This window comes from Panulirus ornatus, chromosome 23, assembly GCF_036320965.1.
Source record: "Panulirus ornatus isolate Po-2019 chromosome 23, ASM3632096v1, whole genome shotgun sequence".
Taxonomy (NCBI): domain Eukaryota; kingdom Metazoa; phylum Arthropoda; class Malacostraca; order Decapoda; family Palinuridae; genus Panulirus; species Panulirus ornatus.
In genome coordinates, this window is record NC_092246.1 from 7,968,991 (window position 1) to 7,992,113 (window position 23,123).

At 39.5% G+C, this 23,123-nt stretch overlaps 2 protein-coding genes across 4 annotated transcripts in view; one reads left to right on the plus strand and one right to left on the minus strand.

Moving 5' to 3' along the window:
- Gas41 (YEATS domain-containing protein 4 Gas41) lies at positions 1-16,853 on the minus strand. Of its 3 annotated transcripts, none has more exons than XM_071676557.1 (6): positions 16,702-16,853; positions 12,692-12,813; positions 9,202-9,345; positions 3,089-3,226; positions 1,486-1,684; positions 1-1,219 (listed from the first exon to the last, which is right to left on the minus strand). In XM_071676557.1, the coding sequence occupies exons 1-6, from the start codon at positions 16,721-16,723 to the stop codon at positions 1,041-1,043; spliced, it is 804 nt and encodes a 267-aa protein (XP_071532658.1). In that variant the 5' UTR covers positions 16,724-16,853; the 3' UTR covers positions 1-1,040. The 3 variants fall into 3 exon arrangements, with proteins under 3 accessions (XP_071532658.1, XP_071532657.1, XP_071532659.1); XM_071676556.1 differs by having other exon boundaries at positions 9,202-9,348; XM_071676558.1 differs by having other exon boundaries at positions 9,202-9,348; positions 12,629-12,813; positions 16,702-16,838.
- A 339-nt stretch (positions 16,854-17,192) lies between these two features.
- LOC139756778 (uncharacterized) overlaps positions 17,193-23,123 on the plus strand; it is a 53,841-nt gene continuing 47,910 nt past the window's right edge. Inside the window, exon 1 of the mRNA XM_071676559.1 lies at positions 17,193-17,571. Coding sequence (XP_071532660.1) covers positions 17,489-17,571 — 83 coding nt within the window. The 5' untranslated portion in view covers positions 17,193-17,488. The remainder of the gene's footprint in view (positions 17,572-23,123) is intronic.

Genomic DNA, 23,123 nt, shown 5'->3' on the forward strand with positions numbered 1-23,123 from the left:
CAGATTACAAAACTATTTAATAATGTAAGAGTGCAGATTTCACATAGACTTCCTCAAATATTGACTTGTACATGGGAAAATTCTGGCTGTACTGTCTGAAAACAATGCATATGATACCAAAACAAGCATTACCAGCATTACCCTCTGCTGCAGCAAGGTAGTGCAAGGAAAACAGACAATAAAGGCCACATTTGTTCACAATCTCTAGCTACCATGTGTAATGAACCAAAACCACAGCTCCCAATCCACATCCAGGCCCCACAGACATTTCCATGGTTTACCCCAAACATTTCACATGCCCTGGTTCAGTCCACTGACAGCATGTTGACCCCGGTATGCCACACTGTTCCAATTCACTCTATTCCTTGCACACCTCTCATCCTCCTGCATGTTCAGGCCCTGATCGCTCAAAATCTTTTTCACTCCATCCTTCCACCTCCAATTTGGTCTCCTGCTTCTCCTTGTTCCCTCCACCTGTGACACATATATCCTCTTTATCAATCTTTCCTCACTCATTCTCTCCATGTGTCCAAACCATTTCCACACATCCTCTTCTCTCTCAACCAAACATCTCTCTTACCCTTTCATTACTTAAACAAACACCTCACTCCACATACTGTCCTCAAACATTTCATTTCCCATACATCCACCCTCCTCTGTACTACCCTATTTATAACCCATGCCTCACAACCATATGATATAATTGGAACTACTATTCCTCCAAACAAGGACATTTTTGCTCCAAGATAATGTTCTCTCTTTCCACACATTCTTCATCCCTTCTAGAACGTTCAATCCCTCCACCCACCCTATGACTCATTTCTGCATCCATAGTTCCATTCGTTGCCAAGTCCACTCCTAGATATCTAAAACACTTCACTTCCTCCAATTTTTCTCCATTCAAACTTAGACCCTAACTAACTTGTACCTCAACCCTGCTGAACCTAATGACCTTGCTCAAGCCACAGTGAACAGAAAGAAAAGTTAACATGGCATAAACTTCCCAACTACAGAGAGTGGGTTAAAGATCACTGGCAGATCTAAGAGAGCCCTGAAACATCTACTGACACATCTGCTTGGGATTTATTGATCTCGTCCTTGAACTTGGCTATGGTATCCTTTGCAAGTTTGATTTTATCCCGCAGGTCCTGTATTTCATTTGTTATTTTCTCTTTGGCAATCAACAGGTTTTTAAGGGTTTTTTCTTTCTTATCTTCAACTGAAAACAAATATTAGATATTACCAATTATAAACTGGAGAGTTAAACATAACTGAAATTGCAAGAATGGACGTGAAAAATACTCTATACTTGTAATCTTAAGTAACAAAATAGAATAGCTATCTGTGCACATGAAAACAACTAATATAAAGCACATGAAGTAATGTATTTGAGACATCTTTTTAACAAACTTTACTCAACATACACTAAACAGGGTATTACAGGCTAAAAAACAGCTTCACTAAAAACCGTAAAAAAAAACTCACAGTCAGTATCATGCTTGTACTCCCCAAGTGTGAGCTGTCTTGTGTTAGTAAGTAGCTGTCTCATCATGGCAGAGGGATCTTGAAAGATAAGTTCTTCATAAAACTCAGACACTAAGGGTTTTTTGAAGTCATTAGGAATGGCTGCTGGAGTGGTGCCAGGCGGAGATTGAAACAGCTTTAAGATATGATAAATGGTTACCTGAAACAAAAATTAATTGGCATTTAGTGCTACATCCATTCTTCTGGACTTCTAATTTGAAATAAAGAAGAATTTGTCAAACAGTTTTGAATATGTAGTGTCCATTTTAAGGTTACCCTTGCCTCAAAAGTAGGTATGTCCTGTAGTCATGGATGTTCAGCCCTCATCATAAGTAAGAACCTGTGACTGATAATTGTTTTTCATCCATTCACATACTTTCCACATTAGCGAGGTAGCATCCAGAACAGGTGACTGAGCTTTAGAGAATAAAAGATACTCACCTGGCTCTTTTCTCTGCTCCTTCTCTTGGAAAGTAATAAAGAAGAAAATTTCCAGACCCTTGCTCCTGTCCCTTATAGGTGCATTCTGTGACACACAGGAGATTACATATATCTATGTAAAGGGTAACAGCATGAATCTGTATATATGTATCTATATCTCTGATGCCTGTTCCCTATAAAAACTCCCTCAAAGGGGTGGTTAAGGTAAAAGAGTCTTCATAACTGATAGACTCCAGTGCCGTTTCTTAGCTTTTCATGCCCCACTCTTAAAAAGCTATTGGCGGACAGTAACTAGTACAGTGCTTCCAAAGGCTCAAACCTAAAGTTCCTAAAACTACTTCTACCTAACGTGTCTACCAAATGTTTCTGACTAATGTTCCAACCTACTACTCTACTTAATGCTCCTACCTAACATTCCTACCTACTACTTCTTCCTACTGTCTCTACCGAAAGCTCCTATCTTTTGTTCCTTCCTGCTACTTCTATCTAATGCTCCTTCCTGATGTTCCTGCCAACTACTTCAACCTTTGCCCTCTTACCAATCCTATAACCTACTTCTGCTTCCACTTGTTGCCATGTCCACTCCTAAGTATCTAAAACACTTCATTTCCTCCAAGTTTTCTCCTCTCAAAATCACACGCAACTAACCTGTTCCTCAACCTTGAAAATCCAATAACCTTAACTTCCTCCTTTTGCACACTCTTCCAAACTCATTTACCAACTTCTGCAGTTTCTCACTCGAATCCATCACCAGTGCCATACCATCAACAAACAACAACTCACTTCCCAGGCCCACTCATCCAGTCTGCATACTCACTCCTCTTTCCAAGACTCTTGCATTTACCTCTCTCATCTTCCCATCCATAAACATATTGAGCAACCATGGGCTGCAGACCAAACCTTCATTTGAAACCATTCACTTCTTCTCTCATCACACTTACACACATGCGTTACATCTTTGATATAAACTTCCCACTGTTTCTAGCAGCTTTCCTCCCGCAACATATATTCTTAAGACCTTCCACAAGGCATCTCTATCAAGTATAATTTTAAATAGCAATTGAATTTTAAAGCATGAACAGAAAATAGACAAATTTACTAAATAAATAAAACAGACACTCACTGGCCTCTCATTTGGGTCATGGAAAAATATCTTGATGACAATTTCAAATTCTCCCCAGCCAGTTTCAGTGATCTCATAGGGTGGTTTTGTCAATACTCGATTCTGATTAGCATAACTCTCATGCAACTTGAAATGGACCTGAAAAAAAAGAATTATGAGTTCTGTATCACAAAAAAGTAAGTCACATTTCCTATCACTTACACTTGCTTCTGATCATAAATACATAATATATCCTTCTTCAGAACCAAAATTCATAACTTTTGGTTTATAAAATTGTTGACATCTTTCAGGAACATCAAAAACTTACATTCATTACTTAAACTTGGTTTCTATGAACCATAAGGATAGTAAAAACTGGAACTCTTTAAAGAATTCAAAATCATTTCTATCTCATTTTAAGAAGCAATTTTATCAAAATTTTCATGCTTTTTGGGATGGCAATTCAATTTTGAGGCAATACTTATTTTTCTTTTATTCTTTTTATGTCACATATATAAACTCATTTGTCATATAAAGCTGAAACTAAAGACAAGAAATAACACTCTCATTCTTGGGGAGAGAAATCAATTGCTGCACTCAAAGAGAAATAACACAAATCCATCAAAGCCACAGACCACACACACAAAAAAGAGTACTTAGAACAATCATCAGCTGCCTAGTAACCTCAGACATGAAACAATGAAACAAAAATATTTCCAATAAAATCTCAGCTCGATATGCTCGGACAACTTCATAGCCAGCTTCCATGCCAAAACCACCCACAACAACTTCATCTCTAAAACTTACACTCTACAATAGGATTCCCTAAGGAACACTTCAGTCTCTTTCTACATGATCTCCCAATACCTCTAGCAAATTTCAATATGAAGGTCCTTCCATGTGCAGATGAGCTCACAATCATATTACAACTCCATGATATCCCAGTAGCAGCAACAAACAATAATTACACAATTTTCCTTTTTTTTAAGTTGAAGGCTCCATTCATGGACAAAAGTCCACATCAAGGCTGGGCCTTGATTGAAATATTGAGAGAGTAATGAAAGAGAAAACGAAAAGACAAAGGAAAGTATTCAAAAAAATTTGGAGAAATTGAAAAAACTATCTTTTAAAATGAGCCAGGTCAGTTATTCAGAAAAAAATGAGAAGGAAAGAGGCGACTATCAAAACGACCCACCCTTGAGTTGCTGATGGCTATTGTCACAATTTTCATCCATTATACACTCTTTTAACCCCAGGCAGACATAAAACCAACCTATACCCTCCAGTCACCTTCATCTGACAATCAATCCCACAGAACAAAACATATCACGTATGATACAAACATATCATTCACTCCCCATGCTAAAAATATATTTCATTTATATTCATTATACTTGACCACCGTTTCCCACATTAGTAAGGCAGCACCAGTAAACAGACATAGAAAGACACATCCACTCACATACACTCATTTATATTTACCATTCTATAATACTTAATCGCCGTTTCCCACGTCAGTGAGGTAGCGCCAGGAAACAAACAAAGAATGGCCCATCCACTTGTATACACATTATATACGTAAATGCTCATTCACGTACATATGCATATCAACATGTGTTCGGGTGAGAAACTGCTAAAGCTGGTGACTGAGTTTGGTAAAGTGTGTGAAAGAAGAAAGCTGAGAGTAAATGTGAATAGGGTTGAGGGACAAGTCAATTGGGAGGTAATTTGAATGGAGAAAAACTGGAGGAAGTGAAGTGTTTTAGATATCTGGGAGTGGATTTGGCAGTGGATAGATCCACGGAAGCAGAAGTGAGTCACAGGGTGGGGGAGGGGGCGAAGGTTCTGGGAGCGTTGAAGAATGTGTGGAAGGCGAGAACGTTATCTCGCAGAGGAAAAATGGGTATATTTGAAGGAATAGTGGTTCCAACATTTGTTATATGGTTGTGAGGCATGGGCTATAAAAAGGGTTGTGCGGAGGAGGGTGGATGTGTTGGAAATGAGATGTTTGAGGACAATATGTGGTGTGAGGTGGTTTGATCAAGTAAGTAATGAAAGGGTAAGAGAGATGTGTGGTAATAAAAAGAGTGTGGCTGAGAGAGCAGAGGAGTGTGTGTTAGAATGGTTAGGTCACAAGGAGAGAATGAGTGAGGAAAGATTGACAAAGAGGATATATGTATCAGAGGTGGAGGGAACGAGGAGAAGTGGTAGACCAAATTGGAAGTGGAAGGATGGAGTGAAAAAGATTTTGAGAGATCGGTACCTGAACATACAGGAGGGTGAAAGGCGTGCAAGGAAAAGAATGAAATGGAACGATGTTGTATACTGAGGTCGACAAGCTGTCAATGAATTGAACCAGGGCATGTGAAGCGTCTGGGGTATACCATGGAAAGTGTTGTGGGGCCTGGATGTGGAAAGGGAGCTGTGGTTTTGGTGCATTACACATGACAACTAGAGACTGCGTGTGAACGAATGTGGCCTTTTGTCTTTTCCTAGCGCTACCTTGCAGGGGGAGGGTAGGATGCTATTTCGTGTGGCAGAGTGGCGACAGGAATGAATAGAGGCAGCAAGTATGAATATGTGCAAGTGTATATATGTGTATGTCTGTGTATGTATTTATATGTACACATTGAAATGTATAGGTATGTATATGTGCGTGTGTGGATGTGTATGTATGTACACATGTATGTGGGTGGGTTGGGCCAATCTTCCGTATCTCTCCTTGTGCTACCTTGCTAACGCAGGAGACAGCGACAAAGTATAATAGAATAAATAAATATCAACATATACACATATACATACACACACATGTACATATTCATACTTTCTTGCCTTCATTCATTCCTAGCACCACCCTGCCCCACAGGAAACAGCATCGCTACCCTCTGCTTCAGCGAGGTAGTGCCAGGAAAACAGACAAAAAAGGTCACAATCGTTCACACTTAGTCTCTGGGTGTCATATGTAATGCATCAAAACCACAGCTCCCTATCCACATCCAGGCCCCCACAGACCTTTCCATGATTTAACCCTGACATTTCACAAGCCCTGGTTCAGTCCATTGACAGCACATCAACCCCAGTATACCACATCATTCCAGTTCACTTTATTCCTTGCATGCCTCTCACTCTCCTATATGTTCAGGCCCCTATCACTCAAAATCTTTTTCACTCCATCCTTCCCCCTTCAATTTGGTCCCGCTTCTCCTTGTTCCCTCCATCTCTGACACACATATCTTCTTTATCAATCTTTCCTCACTCATTCCTTCCATATGTCCAAACCATTTCAACACATATACATATATATACATACACATGTATAAACATACATATCATACTCATACACATTCATATACATATATAGATGTACATGTTCATACTTGTTCGCCTTCATCTATTCTTGGCACCACCCTGTTTCACAGAAAACAGAATTGCCAACCCCTCCATTAACAAAGTAGTGCACAAAATCAACTCATAAACTACTTTCCTTCATACCATTAACTGGTGCTAGATTTACACAAGAAAAAGAATCCTTAACAACCTTTACCAACAATTCACCTACTCTACCACAAACCAAGTCTCAACTGCCTGGTCATCCACCTTCTTAAAAACAAATACTGTATAACAAAATTACAGACCCACATTTTGGAACAATCAAAACAATAACTGGCTTTCTAGCAACCATAAATGCTCACCACCTACACAATGGAAAAAAGATTCTCCCAATTCATCCCTACTTGAACATGCTCAGCACTCAATTCTTTGCAACAGCAATGGACTCCTCCCATCCAAACCAACAATCCTCAAGTAGAAATAAAAACCTTACCTCTCCCTAATACTTCAGCAACCAATGCACACAGATCCTCCCAAAATTCATAACACTGACAAAACACATACACACTAAAGTGACATGAGGAGTATTATACTAATGCCCTCCTAACTCAGTCTTAAGTACTTCACCCATCTGAAACCACATTCCCCAAACAAACATGAGTCACACTTTCCTATCTACACTCTGGACATCACCAAACCCAAAAGCACTACAAACACCAATTCAAGATATCTGAAGACCCTTCATGCCCATGATGCAACTACTTAAATGTAGACAACAAATTACTCAATTGCTCTGTTCTCTCCATACATAGACACACGTATAGCCAATGGATTTGGCCTGCTCCTTGAGCACTGTAAGAGCCTCATACAGATAGAAGATTCTTTTGGGGCAGGCAATAAGTATATATCAGGTTACTAGTGTGCGAACACTATAGCAAATCTAGTGCCACTAATCAAGCCTAGATGTAGACCCATGCCCATATTCCATGGAGAGAATGTAAAACAGTACCACCTGACTAGGGTGTTCAAAATGGGTATAACCTTTCTTAATTAAGATTTATGGAATGTGGTGCAGTGTAAATTAATCAGTTCAAGACACTTATGCAAAAGTATGAATTAGCACAATTATACTGTAGCAAGACATCTACTCAATAATTGTAATTAACCCAATCACAGCAGCTACTCAACATGTTTAGTGTGCCCTCAGCATAGCAGCAATTTTCAACAGCAACAATAAAAAATTATCATTACCATTCAATATTCTTTTTTCTCTATCTATCTATATCTCTGATGTCTGTTTCTTTCAGGAACTCCCTCAAAGGGGTGCCCATGACAAATGAGTCTCCATAATTAGTGAACTCCAGTGCCACTTCTAAGCCTTTAGTGCCTCACTCTTAATAGGCCTCACCAGCATAGGGCAACTTTAGAACAGAGTTTGCAGAGGCTCCTATCTAATGTTCCTACTGACTACTTCTACCTAATTCTCCTGCCTAATGTTCCTACCAACTACTTCTGCGTAATGCTCCTACCTACGTCTTCCTACCTACTACTTCTATCTATTACTCCTACCATTTTGCCAAAGGGCAGGGCTAGCACATAGCCTTCACCAAAGGAAAATCTATAGTTACAAAGAATGAACTGTGTGAGTTAAATTGTAAGTGGTGTCAAGTATTATGTGTGACAAGGAGAGATTGTATGTTTGTGGACAGAATGCCAGTAGTCCATGTGTGGGGGAGACAAAATGAAAAGACAGGTACCTAGGTCAGAGAAGTGCAACTTGACAACCACTTAAATGCTGGCACACAATGCAGCTATCACTACCCCTCCTGATACCTAGGCATGGAGTACTGGTAACATACCTCCTTGGTCATTGGCTGCCTACCACCTATTACCTACCTTTACAACAGTAAAACACTACATAAACAAATCTGAGCAAAAATTTTACTTCAGCACACTATTGCTACTTCTTAAATTACTCTGTCTTCACCGTAGTCTTCACACATAATTTAATATCAAACTTCTGTCCAAAATTAACATTTATTGAAGAGCGCCTGATCTTGGAAAAAAAACAAAAAAACTATGAGTCTTTTTAGCTGATCCTTGATACTTTAACATATTCCTTGACATTATGCATTCAGGATTAACAACTTAATCTAATAACATCAGTGAAGTTGAAAAGTTATGTGTGGTGAGATTATCAAATGAGTAAATAATCAGACTACAACAATATCAGCCATAAAATGCATCTCCCCTAATGTGCATGTATCACTATGCAATCATGTTCTCATTCCCAAGAATAAGTGTTGCATTATCTACATATATCCACAAACATTAATTACTTTAACTTATATACTTCATCTAAACACAATTCATTTGACAGCTGGGCAGCACAAAAATGAAGTGTGTCTCTCCATGGAATTCTAATGGTTACTGAGCAGATGAATTGAGAAAATATAAATGAAGGATGTTCACACACCGTCTAAGTAGCAACTAGCTGGTTTCTAATTCCCTACTCTGTTGTTTACAACTCTCAAAATCTTTAAATGCCAAAACTGTACACAGCATACTCACAACCATGTACTGGAGACATTCCTTTCTGTATATACTAACCAGTCAATGGGTTAAGCTACAACTCAGTCTAAAGATACGGTGATGCAGAAAGAATCTTACAATTATGGTGACAGGAGCTTACAAAAAGAAAACACATTTTCAGACTCTTGCTTCTAACAATGACAATATGGCCTAAATAACTTATAAGGATAATAACCTGTAGTCTGTTGTACTTCATAATATTCAATAATTACCTTTTTAACATAGGTTGACATATCTTCATTGTTGTATGGCTTGACGTACACTGTCCATTCATGGGTGTGTCCATCCTCCTCCCTCTTCTTACCAAAGTAACGTGCTACATTGCCATACACTAAAGGCTTCACAATAGTTAAACCCTGCTGAGAGGAGAAATGTATATAAATACACGATAAAAAAATTTCTTTCATTTGAATAATCATATTTTTACACTCAAAACAAAAATGGTAATGCAGGCTTTCTGCATCACTGTATGTTAGATGAATAATCAAATTTAGATTTTCAAGCTCAATTTCTTCTTCTGAGGTGGTAACCCACAAGTAAACAAATATCTCAGATGATAAAGGGCCTTCTTACAACCCATCAAACCGGTGAGGTAGTGCTAACTTACTCCACCCTTCACTATCCACCTAATGTGGTAGTGGCAGCTCAGTCATTTCAGGCATGCCAATGACCAATCACAGACAACTATAGTGATGATCCAATCACCCTCTGGTATTAAATGGACACCTCTGATGTCACAGATCTTGGGATTTAACTTAAAAGTGGTCACTGTCATCAAAGAGAGAAAGATTTTTGAGAATAGATCAAAAGGGAAAGGCAGGGCAGAGTAAGAAACCCACAACGTTACTCATGAGACTCCATCTTAGCAAGGAAAAGATTTTCTAAAATTCAAACACTACAGTTCTCTCCCCTGCTGATCTGTCCCAGGAAAAAGAAAGCATGCTTGCATGAAGGAAGAGAGCTTTGAGAAAAACCTATAAGTGAGAAGACTAAACCCAAAAGCAGAAAGAAATGCCTTCCAAAGGCACACAAGAAACATTCCCCTGATGGAGGAATCCCATAAGCCATGCAAGGTAGATCCACACTGTCTAGAGTCTTTAAATTATGGTACCATCTGACATAAAGCACTGCTTCCCTAAATATCTCCCATTCCTAAACAGCTCCCTTAAATTCATATATCCAAACTCTCCTGGTATCTGATCACACAAGGATATTTTCCTAAGCATTCTTCCTTTCACCATCCTCTTCCTAAAGCCTCTACTGACTTGCACCCATGCCTTCATAAAGAAGTGACACACATCCCACCAGCCATCCCTCTTAGCAAATATGCATGCAAAAGTCTCTCTTCCCATGCATATCAATAAGAGCATACTCCAATAATGCCTCCTTACCATCAAACCAATTCATCCACATGTATGTGTCCCTTTTTGTAAAGTATTGCCAATCCCTAGTCCTTTTTCAACACACAACTCTGCAAGCCATTAACCACTTTCATTCATAATAGATACTGCTATGCCACCCACTATACCCTCTATTGCCACATCGCCCACTCTTGCACTCAAAATCACTCATCACTATCATTCCGTCTCTTAAATCAAAATTACTGACATACTTTCTCAGTTCCTTCAAAATATGCACATCTATTCCTCATTCCACTCATAACCAAGAGTATAAATGAACCTGTGTGAGAATCATTTAGAGAAAGAGAAGGATCTGTATGTCTCATTAATATATCTGAAGAAAGTATATGATAGGATTAAGGGTGATGCTCTGTGGAATGTGTTATGAATACAAGGTGTGGGAGGAGAACTACTAGAAGCAAACACAAGTTTCTATTAAGTGAGTAAGGCATGTTTATGGATAGCATGGTAAATCTGAAGATCCTGGTGAGAAGAGTGGATTTGCAGTCTGTTGGGGGAGGGGACCTAGTAGGTGAGCCAGTCACTGTTTTCTGATGACATGACTCTGGTGATGGACTCAACTGAGAAATTGCTGTAGCTGCTGTCTGAGGTTGGTGGATTGTGTGAGAAGAGAAAGCTGAAAGTTAATGTAAATAAAAGTAAGGTTACAAATTGTAGCAGAGGATTGTGACAGGTCAGGAAGAGTAAAGTGTGGGTCTGAATGGAGAAAACCTGGGGAAAGAGGAGTGTTTCAGACACCTGGGAGTGGATATGGCAATAGATGGAACCATGGAAGCTGAAGTTAGCCACACATTGAGTGGTGGGTCCTTGGTGCAGTAAGGAATGAGTGGAACACTAGATCACTGTCTGTGAGGGCAGAAATGGGTATGTCTGATTATATAGTAATCCCAGTGGTATTGTACAGATAGGAGGCATTGGTCCTAAATCAGAAAGGATGGACGAGGGTGGAGGTGTTGGAAATTAAATGTTTAAGAACAAATGTGGTGAGAAGGGTTGATCAAGTAAGAAATAAGCTGGGTTTTTTCTTTTTATGTTGAAGGTTCCAGTCACGGACAAAAGTCCACATGAAGGCTAGCTAGGCCTTAATTGAAATATAGAGAGAGAGGTAGGAAAGGGAAAAAGAAGAGGTAAGGGAAAGTATATATAGATTTTGGAGGAAGAGAAAACCTGTCTCTTAATGTACCATGTCATAGTAATTGGGAAAGACACAGGAAGCTAGAGAGTTCCAAAGCTTCGATGTATAGGGAAAGAAACAGTTATCAAAACAGCCCACCCTTGAGTTACCTACAGCCATACAATAATCATGTGATACAGCAGCTGCCAAGTATTGTGTGGTCTAACTGGTGGTGGGGTAACACAAGCAGCCAGCTCTTGGGAACAAAAACCCAAGTAATACCTATAGAAGGGGGAAGGTGAACCAACACTGCAGTGCAGGACAATAGGGTCAAGTTTGGAAGTCAGCAGTCTAGAGGTATGACAAAAATGATAGAGGTATAATAGTAAAAAGAGGGTGTACTGAAATGGCTTGGATATACAGAGAGGAAAATCAAGAATGCATGGAATAGTGTATGCAATGGGGGGTATGTAAGGTTGGGGATATGTAGAGATCCTCCTGCCATGGTCATCCCCTTTTGCACTGATACCCCCTTGATAGGAATTCCCAGAGTTCATCAGGGATATACACAGGCAGAGATAGATAAAGGAGAGGCAGACTGAGTAGGAATAGGTGTTAAAAATGAGGGAACAAGGAGAAAAAGGAGACCAAACTGGAGATGGAAGGATGGAGTGAAAAATGCTTTGATGGGTCAGGGCCTGAACATGCAGGAGGGTGTGAGGCATGCATGAGATACAGTGAATTAGAAAACTTTGGTATACAGGGGATGATGTGCTGTCAGTAGGCTGAAGCAGGGCATATAAAGCAGTATAAGAAAGGTCTATGGGGATTGGCTGAGGATAGAAGTTTCTGATATCAGTGCATTATACATGACAGCTTGAGAGATGGTGTGAGCAAATGAGGCTAACTTCATCTGTCCCTGCTGCTGACTTGCTATTTGGAAAACAGCAAACAAGCATGAAAAATACATGCATCTACATATACCATACACATAATATTCAAAATCCAGATAACTCCACCGGAAGGAACAGCATCTACAGTAATCTGAAAAAATCTGAAATACAAATACTTCTCAATCCTAAGGAATTCATACTAGAAATTTACCTGTATTTCCATGGGTAACTGAGACGAAGGCATCAACTACCTTGATCATAAAACCAAACCTGCCTTTATTCTTCCCCCACTATCTGGCCCAAAGTCGGCTGTTGGGCTTATCTTCTGTTGTTGCTGCTGTTGCTGCTGCTGATGCTGCTGTATCTGTGCCTGAGCCATATTGAGTGACTTGACATCTGCAAAAATCATTACTTCATTACTGTTTATATAACTAAAAGTGTGTTCTTGAGCAGGATCATTACACAGTGAAACCTACAAGATAGACAGTGATTCTCAAAAAGTTACTCAATAATGATGGTTTTGACGATACTTAGATGTCAAGAAAAAAAATATGCAATATATGTCAAGTTCTTCATAAAATTTTTGATGATCAGAAAACTCTCAAAACATGGAACTTCATAAAACTGAAATCTATAACATTACAAAGAGCAGTATGAAACATAAGAAATTGTAAGAATAATATAACTACAAGGATATAAAAGCAAACCAAAACCATTTATCAATTCTTAACCATTTCAGTAAATGACTAAATAAATTAAAGTTGCATAAAACATTATATTCACTGTCATTAACAGTGTGTGGTAAAGTGAACCATGCCTGCTCCAAAACTCATACAAACATAGCTGTCCACTCATAAAAAAGAAGCCTCACCTAATACAAAAGGAGAAGGAGTCAAGCTGGGAGTGCTCATCCTTCTCGAAGGCTCAGACTGGGGTGTCTGGATGTGTGTGGATGTAAAAAAGATGAAAGAATGAAAAGATAGGTCATATGTTTAAGGAAAGAAACCTGGATATTCTGGCTCAGAGTGAAATGTAGCTCAAGGGTAAAGGGGAGGAATGGTTTGGAAAAGTCTTGGGAGAAAAGTCAGGGACTGGTGAGAAGACAATAGCTAAGGAAGGAGTAGCACTACTCCTGAAACAGGAGATGTAGGAGTGTGTGAAAGAGTGAAAGAAACTAAATTCTAGATTGATGTGGGTATAACTGAAAGTGGAGCGAGAGAGATGGGTGATTATTTGTACTTATGCACCAGGTCATGAGAAGAAAGATCATGAGAGGCAGGTGTTTTGGGAGCAGCTGAGTGATTGTGTCAGTATCTTTGGTGCATGGGACCGAGTATTAGTGATGGGTTATTCAAATGCAAAGGTGAGTAATGTGGCAGTTGAGAATATAACTTTTGTACATAGGGTATTCAGTGTTGTGAATGGAAATGGTGAAGAGAAAATGTTGGGGAGAAGAGAGTGGTGAGAGTAAGTGAGCTTGGAAAGGAGACTAGTGTGAGGAAGGAGAGACTGAGTGTAGAATGGCAAAAGGTGAGAGTAAATGACAAAAGGGGAATGGGTGAGGAATGGGATGTATTTAGGAAAACAGTAATGGCATATGCCAAAGATGCATGTGGCCTGAGAAACATGGGAGGTGGGCAATTTAGAAAGGGTAGTGAGAGGTGGGATGAAGAAGTACAGTTGTTAGCAAAAGAGAGAAGAGGCTTTTGGACAATACTTACAAGGAAGGAGTTCAAATGACAGGGAGATGTACAAAAGAAAGCAACAGGTCAAGAGGAAGGTGCAATGGTTGAAAAAAAGGGTAAATGAGACTTGGGGTGAGAGAGTACCATTAAACTTTATGGAGAATAAAAAGATGTTTTGGAAGGAGTGTGGTTGAGAGAGCAGAAGAGGGTGTTTTGAAATGTTTTGGTCACATGGAGAGAATGAGTGAGGAAAGATTGACCAAGAGGATATATGTGTCAGAGGTGGAGGGAATGAGGAGAAGTGGAAGACCAAATTGGAGGTGGAAAGATGGAGTGAAAAGATTTTGAGTGATCGGAGCCTGAACATGCAGGAGGGTGAAAGGCGGGCAAGGAACAGAGTGAATTGGAATGATGTGGTATACCAGGGTCGACGTGTTGTCAATGGATTGAACCAGGGTATGTGAAGCGTCTGGGGTAAACTACGGAAAGTTCTGTGGGGCCTGGATGTGGAAAAGGAGCTGTGGTTTCGGTGCATCATTACATGGCAGCTAGAGACTGAGTGTGAACAAAAGTGGCCTTTGTTGTCTTTTCCTAGCGCTACCTTGCACACATGACGGGGGAGGGGGTTTTTATTTCATGTGTGGCGGGGTGGCGATGGGAATGAATAAAGGTAGCCAGTATGAATTATGTACATGTGTGTATATGTATATGTCTGTGTGTGTATATATATGTATACGCTGAGATGTATAGGTATGTATATTTGCGTGTGTGGATGTGTATGTATATACATGTGTATGTGGGTGGGTTGGGCCATTCTTTCGTCTGTTTCCTAGCGCTACCTCGCAAATGCGGGAGACAGCGACAAAGCAAAATAATAATAATAATAATATACACACACACACACACACACACACACATAATCGCTGTTTCCCACATTAGCAAGGTAGCACCAGGAAACAGATGAAGAATGGCCCATCCACTCATATACACGTATATATACATAAACACCTATATACATACACATACACAGATATATATATATATATATATATATATATATATATATATATATATATATATATATATATATATATATATATACATATGTACATATTCATGCTTGCCTTCACCCATTCCTGTCATCACCCCACCCCACAGGACACAGCATCTCTGCCCCCACTTCAGTGAGGTAGTGCCAGGATAAACAGACAAAAAAAGGGTCATATTCATAACTGCTCCCTTCATCCAATCCCAGTGCCACCCTACTTACAGCAAACAGCATTGTCATCCCCTGCATCAGTAAGGTAGCTCCATGAAGCATACGAACAAAGGCCACATCCACATATCAGCTGCCATGTGTAATGCGCCAAAACCACTGCTCTCTATCTACATCCAGGTCCCACAGACCTTTCCATGGTTTACCCCAGACAATTCACATGCCCTGGTTCAGTCCATTGTCCTCAGTATCATCATTCCATTCCCTGTTGCAGCATCCAGCTTGTCATTATGCATACTGTAACCTATTCAGAACAGTTCACTTTATGGCTGAACCAAGTAAGGACATATCATGAGCCTGGGGACTGGGGATCCTACGTAATCCTAAGTAAGGCTGGTTATGTTAGGTCATACTAGGCTGCTTAGGTTAGATTAATTAGGCTGGTCATGTTAGTTCAGGTTGGTAAGATTAGGCTGGGTAGGTTAGGTTATTAAGAACAATCTATCATTTTAGCTCCACATCGCCATTAGCTTTGAATATTGATTAACTATGTTCTGCAATTGCTAGTGCAGAATCTATTCTTCCCTCTTCCTTTGCTGAACTTCCAGTGGTACATTCCTATTCAGCAATTTATCATATGCCTTTTTCTTGTTCCACTGCATTTCTAATCTCTGTCCACCATGCACTGCCCTTTTTTCCTGTATCTCACTACCTTTTGTCCAACTACTGATTGTAAAACCTTTCCTCATATTTCTCTAAACATTCTAAACACTTAATTCACTCATGAGTGTGACTGGTATATATCAAATACATGAACATTAGTGAGATATGGATGAATTTTTCATAAGTACATTACTTACTCTGATTAACACCTCAGTTCCCATGATGCTCTACTTCCCTTGATCTGATGTTAGTCAGTACGAAAGAAAAGATCGATAAGTACTCACAAGGTATTTCTGTAATCACAGCAAATAATGTAAAGCACATATAACGAGTGGTCATTTCCCAAAGGTACTAGTAGTGTGGACTACAGTGATCAATAACCATGTTAGGCTAGTTAGCTTCAGTTTAAGTAATAATGATGAAAGAAAGCATTACTATATTATAACAATCAAGATACTAGGCAAAATAATGCAGAGCCCAGAGGTGCTAGATAGTCGGCAAAATAAGTTTGGTCTAACATAGCAAACTAATTGGCAAAATGACGTTTACTCCCGTAATGCAGAATAGTTGGCATAATAGTTTCATCAAATGGTAACAAATATTTGACAATGGTGATTCAAAGCTATTTTGACCAACTTATCAGCAAAATAATTACAGGCTAGTCATTATTCTATACTTTAGTGCTAGGTTTATTAACACATTGATTAGAAATATACATACGGAGTGTGATTTGAGGCAACATGAATAATTATACTATATGAATGAAGGCGACACTGGTCAAGGTCATCAACATCAGGGAAGAGCTGTGATTAACTGACGTAAAAATACTAAGGTACCTTTTGATTTTCCCAGATACCAAAACAAACATACATAGGGACCTTAAATCTAATATTATGATTATATAGGCATAACTTGCTTTCTGATATAACGAGGGTATCTTAATAATTTCCTAATAGAAATAATTAAATCTGTTCGTATCTATACTTGGTAGAAGTGATTTTGGTTTATCATCACCTAACTAATGCCTTACATCATATATGATGGACTACACTAGGATAATTCTTCTAAATTAATACTACTCTTCATAATGTAAATATTTGAGCAAAAATATAAGCTATATAGGGTAAAATCGTGATAGGCAACTAACATCACAAATTTAAATCAAAATATGACATTACCAGATGTATGATGAAGTCATTATTTGTGATTTATCAGATAATAAATGGAAGTCAGATATACATAAACCCTTTATACTGGCTTTACTTTCTGTATATACTGAAGGTATGAACTAATAATTTGAAGTTTAGATAATGATTGGGGTTAATATAAGGGTAGTAGGTGGCGGGGTGGCAGCAGTCGAAGGAAGAAGTCGCGGGAGGGTCAGGCGGCCATGTGTTTTGGCGGGTGTCCCTACCGACGCGGGAGGCTACATCTGTTTTAAATTTGTTTCCCCAACACCACCTTACCAACAAGCCCTTGGTTCGTTGATCAGGAGTCAGTGGGCATCATGGAGTATGATATGATTCTGCCGGCAATGGCAGGCGCCTCTGGGGTGTTTGCTGGGTGTGCTGTGCTCTATAGCAAGATAAGGTAAGAATCACCTTTAGGTGTTTGCATTAAAGGATCTTGTGGTGATGTAGAGTGTTGTCTTGATACCGAAAATATGTGTTTCATTACATAATAGTGGTTATGACCGGGATTTTCAGTATATATGATTCAAATACCGGGCCACGTGTTTGGTGTCGGCATTAACGTATTTTGCAGACTCAAATTTGATTTGTAATTGCTATTTACAGCTGACTTTTTTTTCTTATCGTGAAAGGAAGTGTTTGAAACAGTGTTATAGACGAGTTGAGACTTACAGCAGTATAATTGCCTAAGGTTATGAAAAATTACACCGGGTGTGTTTTATATTGTATGTTACTGTTAAAAGTTATCTGCAGTTATAGATTAACGGCTACCACCATAATTTGTTACAGAATTTTAGGATCCATACAAATATTTGCCACATGGGGTGTAGGGATTGGTAGATTTGTCTTTGGTTGTGGCACTTCATGAATAGTAAGGTTCTTGTATTATGAGGACCGTCCTCGAAATACGTATATGTATATAGTTTATTCTTACAAATTTTCGCAGACTGTTTAGGATGAAGCTATTCAGCCTCTTTCAAGCTGTTGAATTACTGAGCCACTGTGGTTTCAGTGGTGACAGTGATAATACATACTCGTGAATTATGACTTGTATTTTGCTCATGTATCTCCCCTGCTTTATCTAATTTTCTGCCAAATGTTTCTGTAGAACTAGAATTAGGGATACAATCAGGCAGTCCATTTAAGTTGCCAATTAAACTGATGCTAAAAATTGTTTTATAATGTTAACCAGTTGTAGTTCTTGAATATTTCCTTGAGGTGTTTTAATTGAAGTATAATATTCTCTCTCTCTCTCTCTCTCTCTCTCTCTCTCTCTCTCTCTATATATATATATATATATATATATATATATATATATATATATATATATGTATCAATCACATCACCGCCTCCCACATTAGCAAGGTAGCGCAAGGAAACATGAAAAAATGACCCAACACACCCACATACATGTGTATATACATAAATGCCCACACACGTACATATACATACCTATACATTCTAATGTATACATGCATATACATAGACATATACATATATACACATGTATAGGTAGCTCTAGGAAAAGACAAAAAAGACATTCACTCTCTAGCTGCCATGTATAATGCACTGAAACCATAGCTCCCTCTCCACATACAGGCCCCACAAAACTTTCCATGGTTTACCCTAGATGCTTCATATTCTCTGGTTCAATCCATTGACAGTACGTCGACCCCATTATACCACATCATTCCAATTCACTCTATTCCTTGCATGCCTTTCACCCTCCTGTATGTTCAGGCCCCGAGCGCTCAAAATCTTTTTCACTCCATCCTTCCACCTCCAATTTGGTCTCCCACTTCTCGTTCCCTCCACCATCATATATCCTCTTTGTCAATCTTTCCCCTCATTCTCTCCTTGTGATCAAACCATTTCAATACACCTCCTGCTCTCTCAACCACACTCTTTTTATTACCAGTCTCTCTTACCCTTTCATTACTTACTTGATCAAACCACCTCACCACATATTGTCCTCAGACATCTCATTTCCAACACATCCACCCTCCTCCGCACAACTCTATCTATAGCCCACACCTCACAACCATATAACATTGTTAGAACCACTATCCCTTCAAAGACACCCATTTTTGCTCTCTGAGATAACATCCTCGCTTTCCACACATTCTTCAACGCTCCCAGAACCTTCGCCCCCTCCCCCACCCTGTGACTCACTTCTGCTTCCATGGTTCCATCTGCTGCCAAATCCACCCCCAGATATCTAGAACACTTTATTCCTCCAGTTTTTCTCCATTCAAATGTACCTCCCAGTTGACTTGTCTCTCAACCCTACTGAACCTAATAACCTTGCTCTTATTCACATCTACTCTCAGCTTTCTTTTTTCACACACTTTACCAAACTCCGTCACCAGCTTATGCAGTTTCTCACTCAAATCAGCCACCAGCGCAGTATCATGAGCGAACAACTACTGAATCACTTCCCAAGCCCTATCATCCACAACAGACTGCATACTTGCTCTCCAAAACTCTTGCATTCACCTCCCTAACAATCCCATTCATAAACAAATTAAACAACCATGGAGACATCATGCACCCCCTGCCGCAAACCAACATTCACTGGGAACCAATCACTTTCCCATCTTCCTACTCGTACACATTCCTAACATCCTTGATAAAAACTTTTCACTGCTTCTTGCAACTTACCTCCCAAACCATATACTCATAATAACTCCACAGAGCATCTCTATCAACTCTATCAACTCTATCATATGCCTTCGCCAGATCTGTAAATGCCAAATACAAATCCATCTGTTTTTCTAAGTATTTCTCATACATTCTTTAAAGCAGATACCTGATCCACACATCCTCTACCACTTCTGAAACTACGATGCTCTTCCCCAATCTTATACTCTCTACGTGCCTTCACCCTCTCACCAATACCCACCCATATGATTTCCCAGGAATACTCAACAATCTTATAACTCTGTAATTTGAACACTCAACTTTATCACCTTTGCCTTTGTACAATGGCACTATGCATGCATTCTGCCAATCCTCAGGCACTTCTCCACGAACCATACATACATTGAGTATCCTCACCAACTAGTCAACAACAGTCACCCCCTTTTTTGATAAATTCCACTACAGTACCATCCAAACCCACCGCCTTGCCAGCTTTCATCTTCCACAAAGCTTTCACTACCTCTCAGTTTACCAAATCATTCTCCCTGACCCTCTCATTTCGCACACCACCTCGACCAAGACACCCTGTATCTGCCACTCTTATCATCAGACATTCAACGAACCTTCAAAATACTCACTCCATCTCCTCACTTCCACTACTTGTTATTACTTGCCCATTAGCCCCCTTCACTGATGTTCCCATTTGTTCTCTTGTCTTACGCATTTTATTTACCTCCTTCCAAAACATTGTATTCTCAATAAAATTTAATGATACTCTTTCACCCCAACTCTCATTTGCCCTCTTTTTCACCTCCTGCATCTTTCTCTTGACCTCCTGCCTCTTTCTTTTATACATATCCCAGTCATTTGCACTATTTCCCTGCAAAAATCGTCCAAATGCCTCTCTCTTCTCTTTCACTAGCAATCTTACTTCTTCATCCTACCACTCTCAACCCTTTCTGATCTGCCCACCTCCCACCTTTCTCATGCCACAGGCATCTTTTGCGCAAGCCATCACTGCTTCCCTAGATACATCCCATTCCTCCCCAACTCCCCTTATGTCATTTGCTCTCACATTTTCCCATTCTGCACTTAATTTCTCTTGGTATTTCCTCACACAAGTCTCCTTTCCATACCTCTACAAATCTTCACCTTTGCCTCCACAAGATGATGATCAGACATCCCTCTAGTTGCCCCTCTTAGCACATTAACATCCAAAAGTCTGTGATAAACCATAGAAATTTTTTTGGGGGGGCCTGGATGTGGAAAGGGAGCTGTGGTTTCAGTGCATTACACATGACATCTAGAGACTGCGTGTGAACAAATGTGGCCTTTGTTGTCTTTTCCTCATGCTACCTTGCACGCGCGCGAGGGCAGGGTGGATGCCATTTCACGTGTGGGGCGTTGGCTGCATGAATGGATGAGGGCAGCAATTATGAATATGTACATGTATATATATATATATATATATATATATATATATATATATGCATGAAAGAATGTTAAAAGAACATATTAGAACAATTGAACAAGAACAATATAATTAAAGGCCAATCTGGATTTATATGAGGAAAAAGTATGCAAAGCTAATTTTTATCTCATTATGATTACATGTACAAAAGTTTGATGTAAAGACAGAGACTGGATACAGTTTCTCTTGGTTTTGCAAAGGCTTTTGACAAGGTAAATCATAGAATTTTACTAGAGAAAGATGTAACATCAAGGGTAAGATAGGAAGATGCATTAAAGAGTACTTACCCAAAAGAAAGTTCAAGTAGTGTCAGAATTGAATCATGTTTGATGATATTTTACTTAGGGTACCACAAGGAATGGTATTAGCTTAAGTTCTTTTCATCTTAATGATATCAAACATCAGCAGAGAAGTAAAAGAAAGCATTGAATCAAATTTGATGATACCTTACTTAGGATACCACAAGGAATGGTATTAGCCATTAGCAAAAATGGGTATGTTTGAAGGAATAGTGGTTCCAACAATGTTGTATGGTTGCGAGGCGTGGGCTATGGATAGAGTTGTACGCAGGAGGATGGATGTGCTGGAAATGAGATGTTTGAGGACAATGTGTGGTGTGAGGTGGTTTGATCGAGTAAGTTACGTAAGGGTAAGAGAGATGTGTGGAAATAAAAAGAGCGTGGTTGAGAGAGCAGAAGAGGGTGTTTTGAAATGGTTTGGGCACATGGAGAGAATGAGTGAGGAAAGATTGACCAAGAGGATATATGTGTCGGAGGTGGAGGGAACGAGGAGAAGTGGGAGACCAAATTGGAGGTGGAAAGATGGAGTGAAAAAGATTTTGAGTGATCGGGGCCTGAACATGCAGGAGGGTGAAAGGAGGGCAAGGAATAGAGTGAATTGGATCGATGTGGTATACCGGGGTTGACGTGCTGTCAGTGGATTGAATCGGCATGTGAAGCATCTGGGGTGAACCATGGAAAGCTGTGTAGGTATGTATATTTGCGTGTGTGTGTATACATTGTATATGTGGGGGGTGGGCCATTCTTTCGTCTGTTCCTTGCGCTACCTTGCTAATGCGGGAGACAGCGACAAAGCAAAATGAAATATATATATATATATATATATATATATATATATATATATATATATATATATATATATATATATATATATATTATATGTATACGTTGAAATGTATAGCTATGTATATGTGCGTGTGCTTATGTGGGTGGGTTGGGCAATTCTTTCGTCTGTTTCCTTTGCGCTACCTCGCTGACGCAGGAGACTGACAAAGTATAATATATATATATATATTTCATACTATTTGCCATCTGCGTTAGCGAGGTAGCATTAAGAACAGAGGACTGGGCCTTTGAGGGATTATCCTCACCTGGCCCCCTTCTCTGTTCCTTCTTTTGGAAAATTAGAAGAAAAAAAATGAGAGGGGAGGATTTCCAGCCCCCCCCCCCCCCCCCAAGGTTCCCACGCCACCGGGAAAACGGGAAAAACCCAGGAATTTGATTTGTGGTGCTCCAGGCCGGGAATAGGCCTGGAAAACGCGTATAATTGAAAATGTCCGGGAAAAACCCTTGAAACGGCAGTTAGGAAAAGGTTACTTCCCTTGGGGCCTCATTCGTCCCTCGCTTTCGTACCCTGAATATACGTATATTGCTACATTGCGGCTATTTTTTTTGTGGGGCGAGTTGTATGGTAGGAATCGAACTGAAATCGCGGTCTCGATAGCGCTTGCTCACATCAGTGATGGAGTAATGAAAGCAGTGGTTAATAATAATGATCGTGATGGCCAGTTTTTTGAAGAAAAAAAAACGTGCTTCGCATTT

Excerpts from the sequence above, each read along its gene's own strand:
- Gas41 (XM_071676556.1), bottom strand. The coding sequence starts at position 16,723 with ATGTTGCCTCAAATCACACTCC. Across the intron at positions 12,814-16,701 it reads GTTGCCTCAAATCACACTCC|ATGTCAAGTCACTCAATATG; the intron begins GTATGTATATTT and ends TGATTTTTGCAG. Across the intron at positions 9,349-12,691 it reads ATAGTGGGGGAAGAATAAAG|CAGGGTTTAACTATTGTGAA; the intron begins GCAGGTTTGGTT and ends TTCTCCTCTCAG.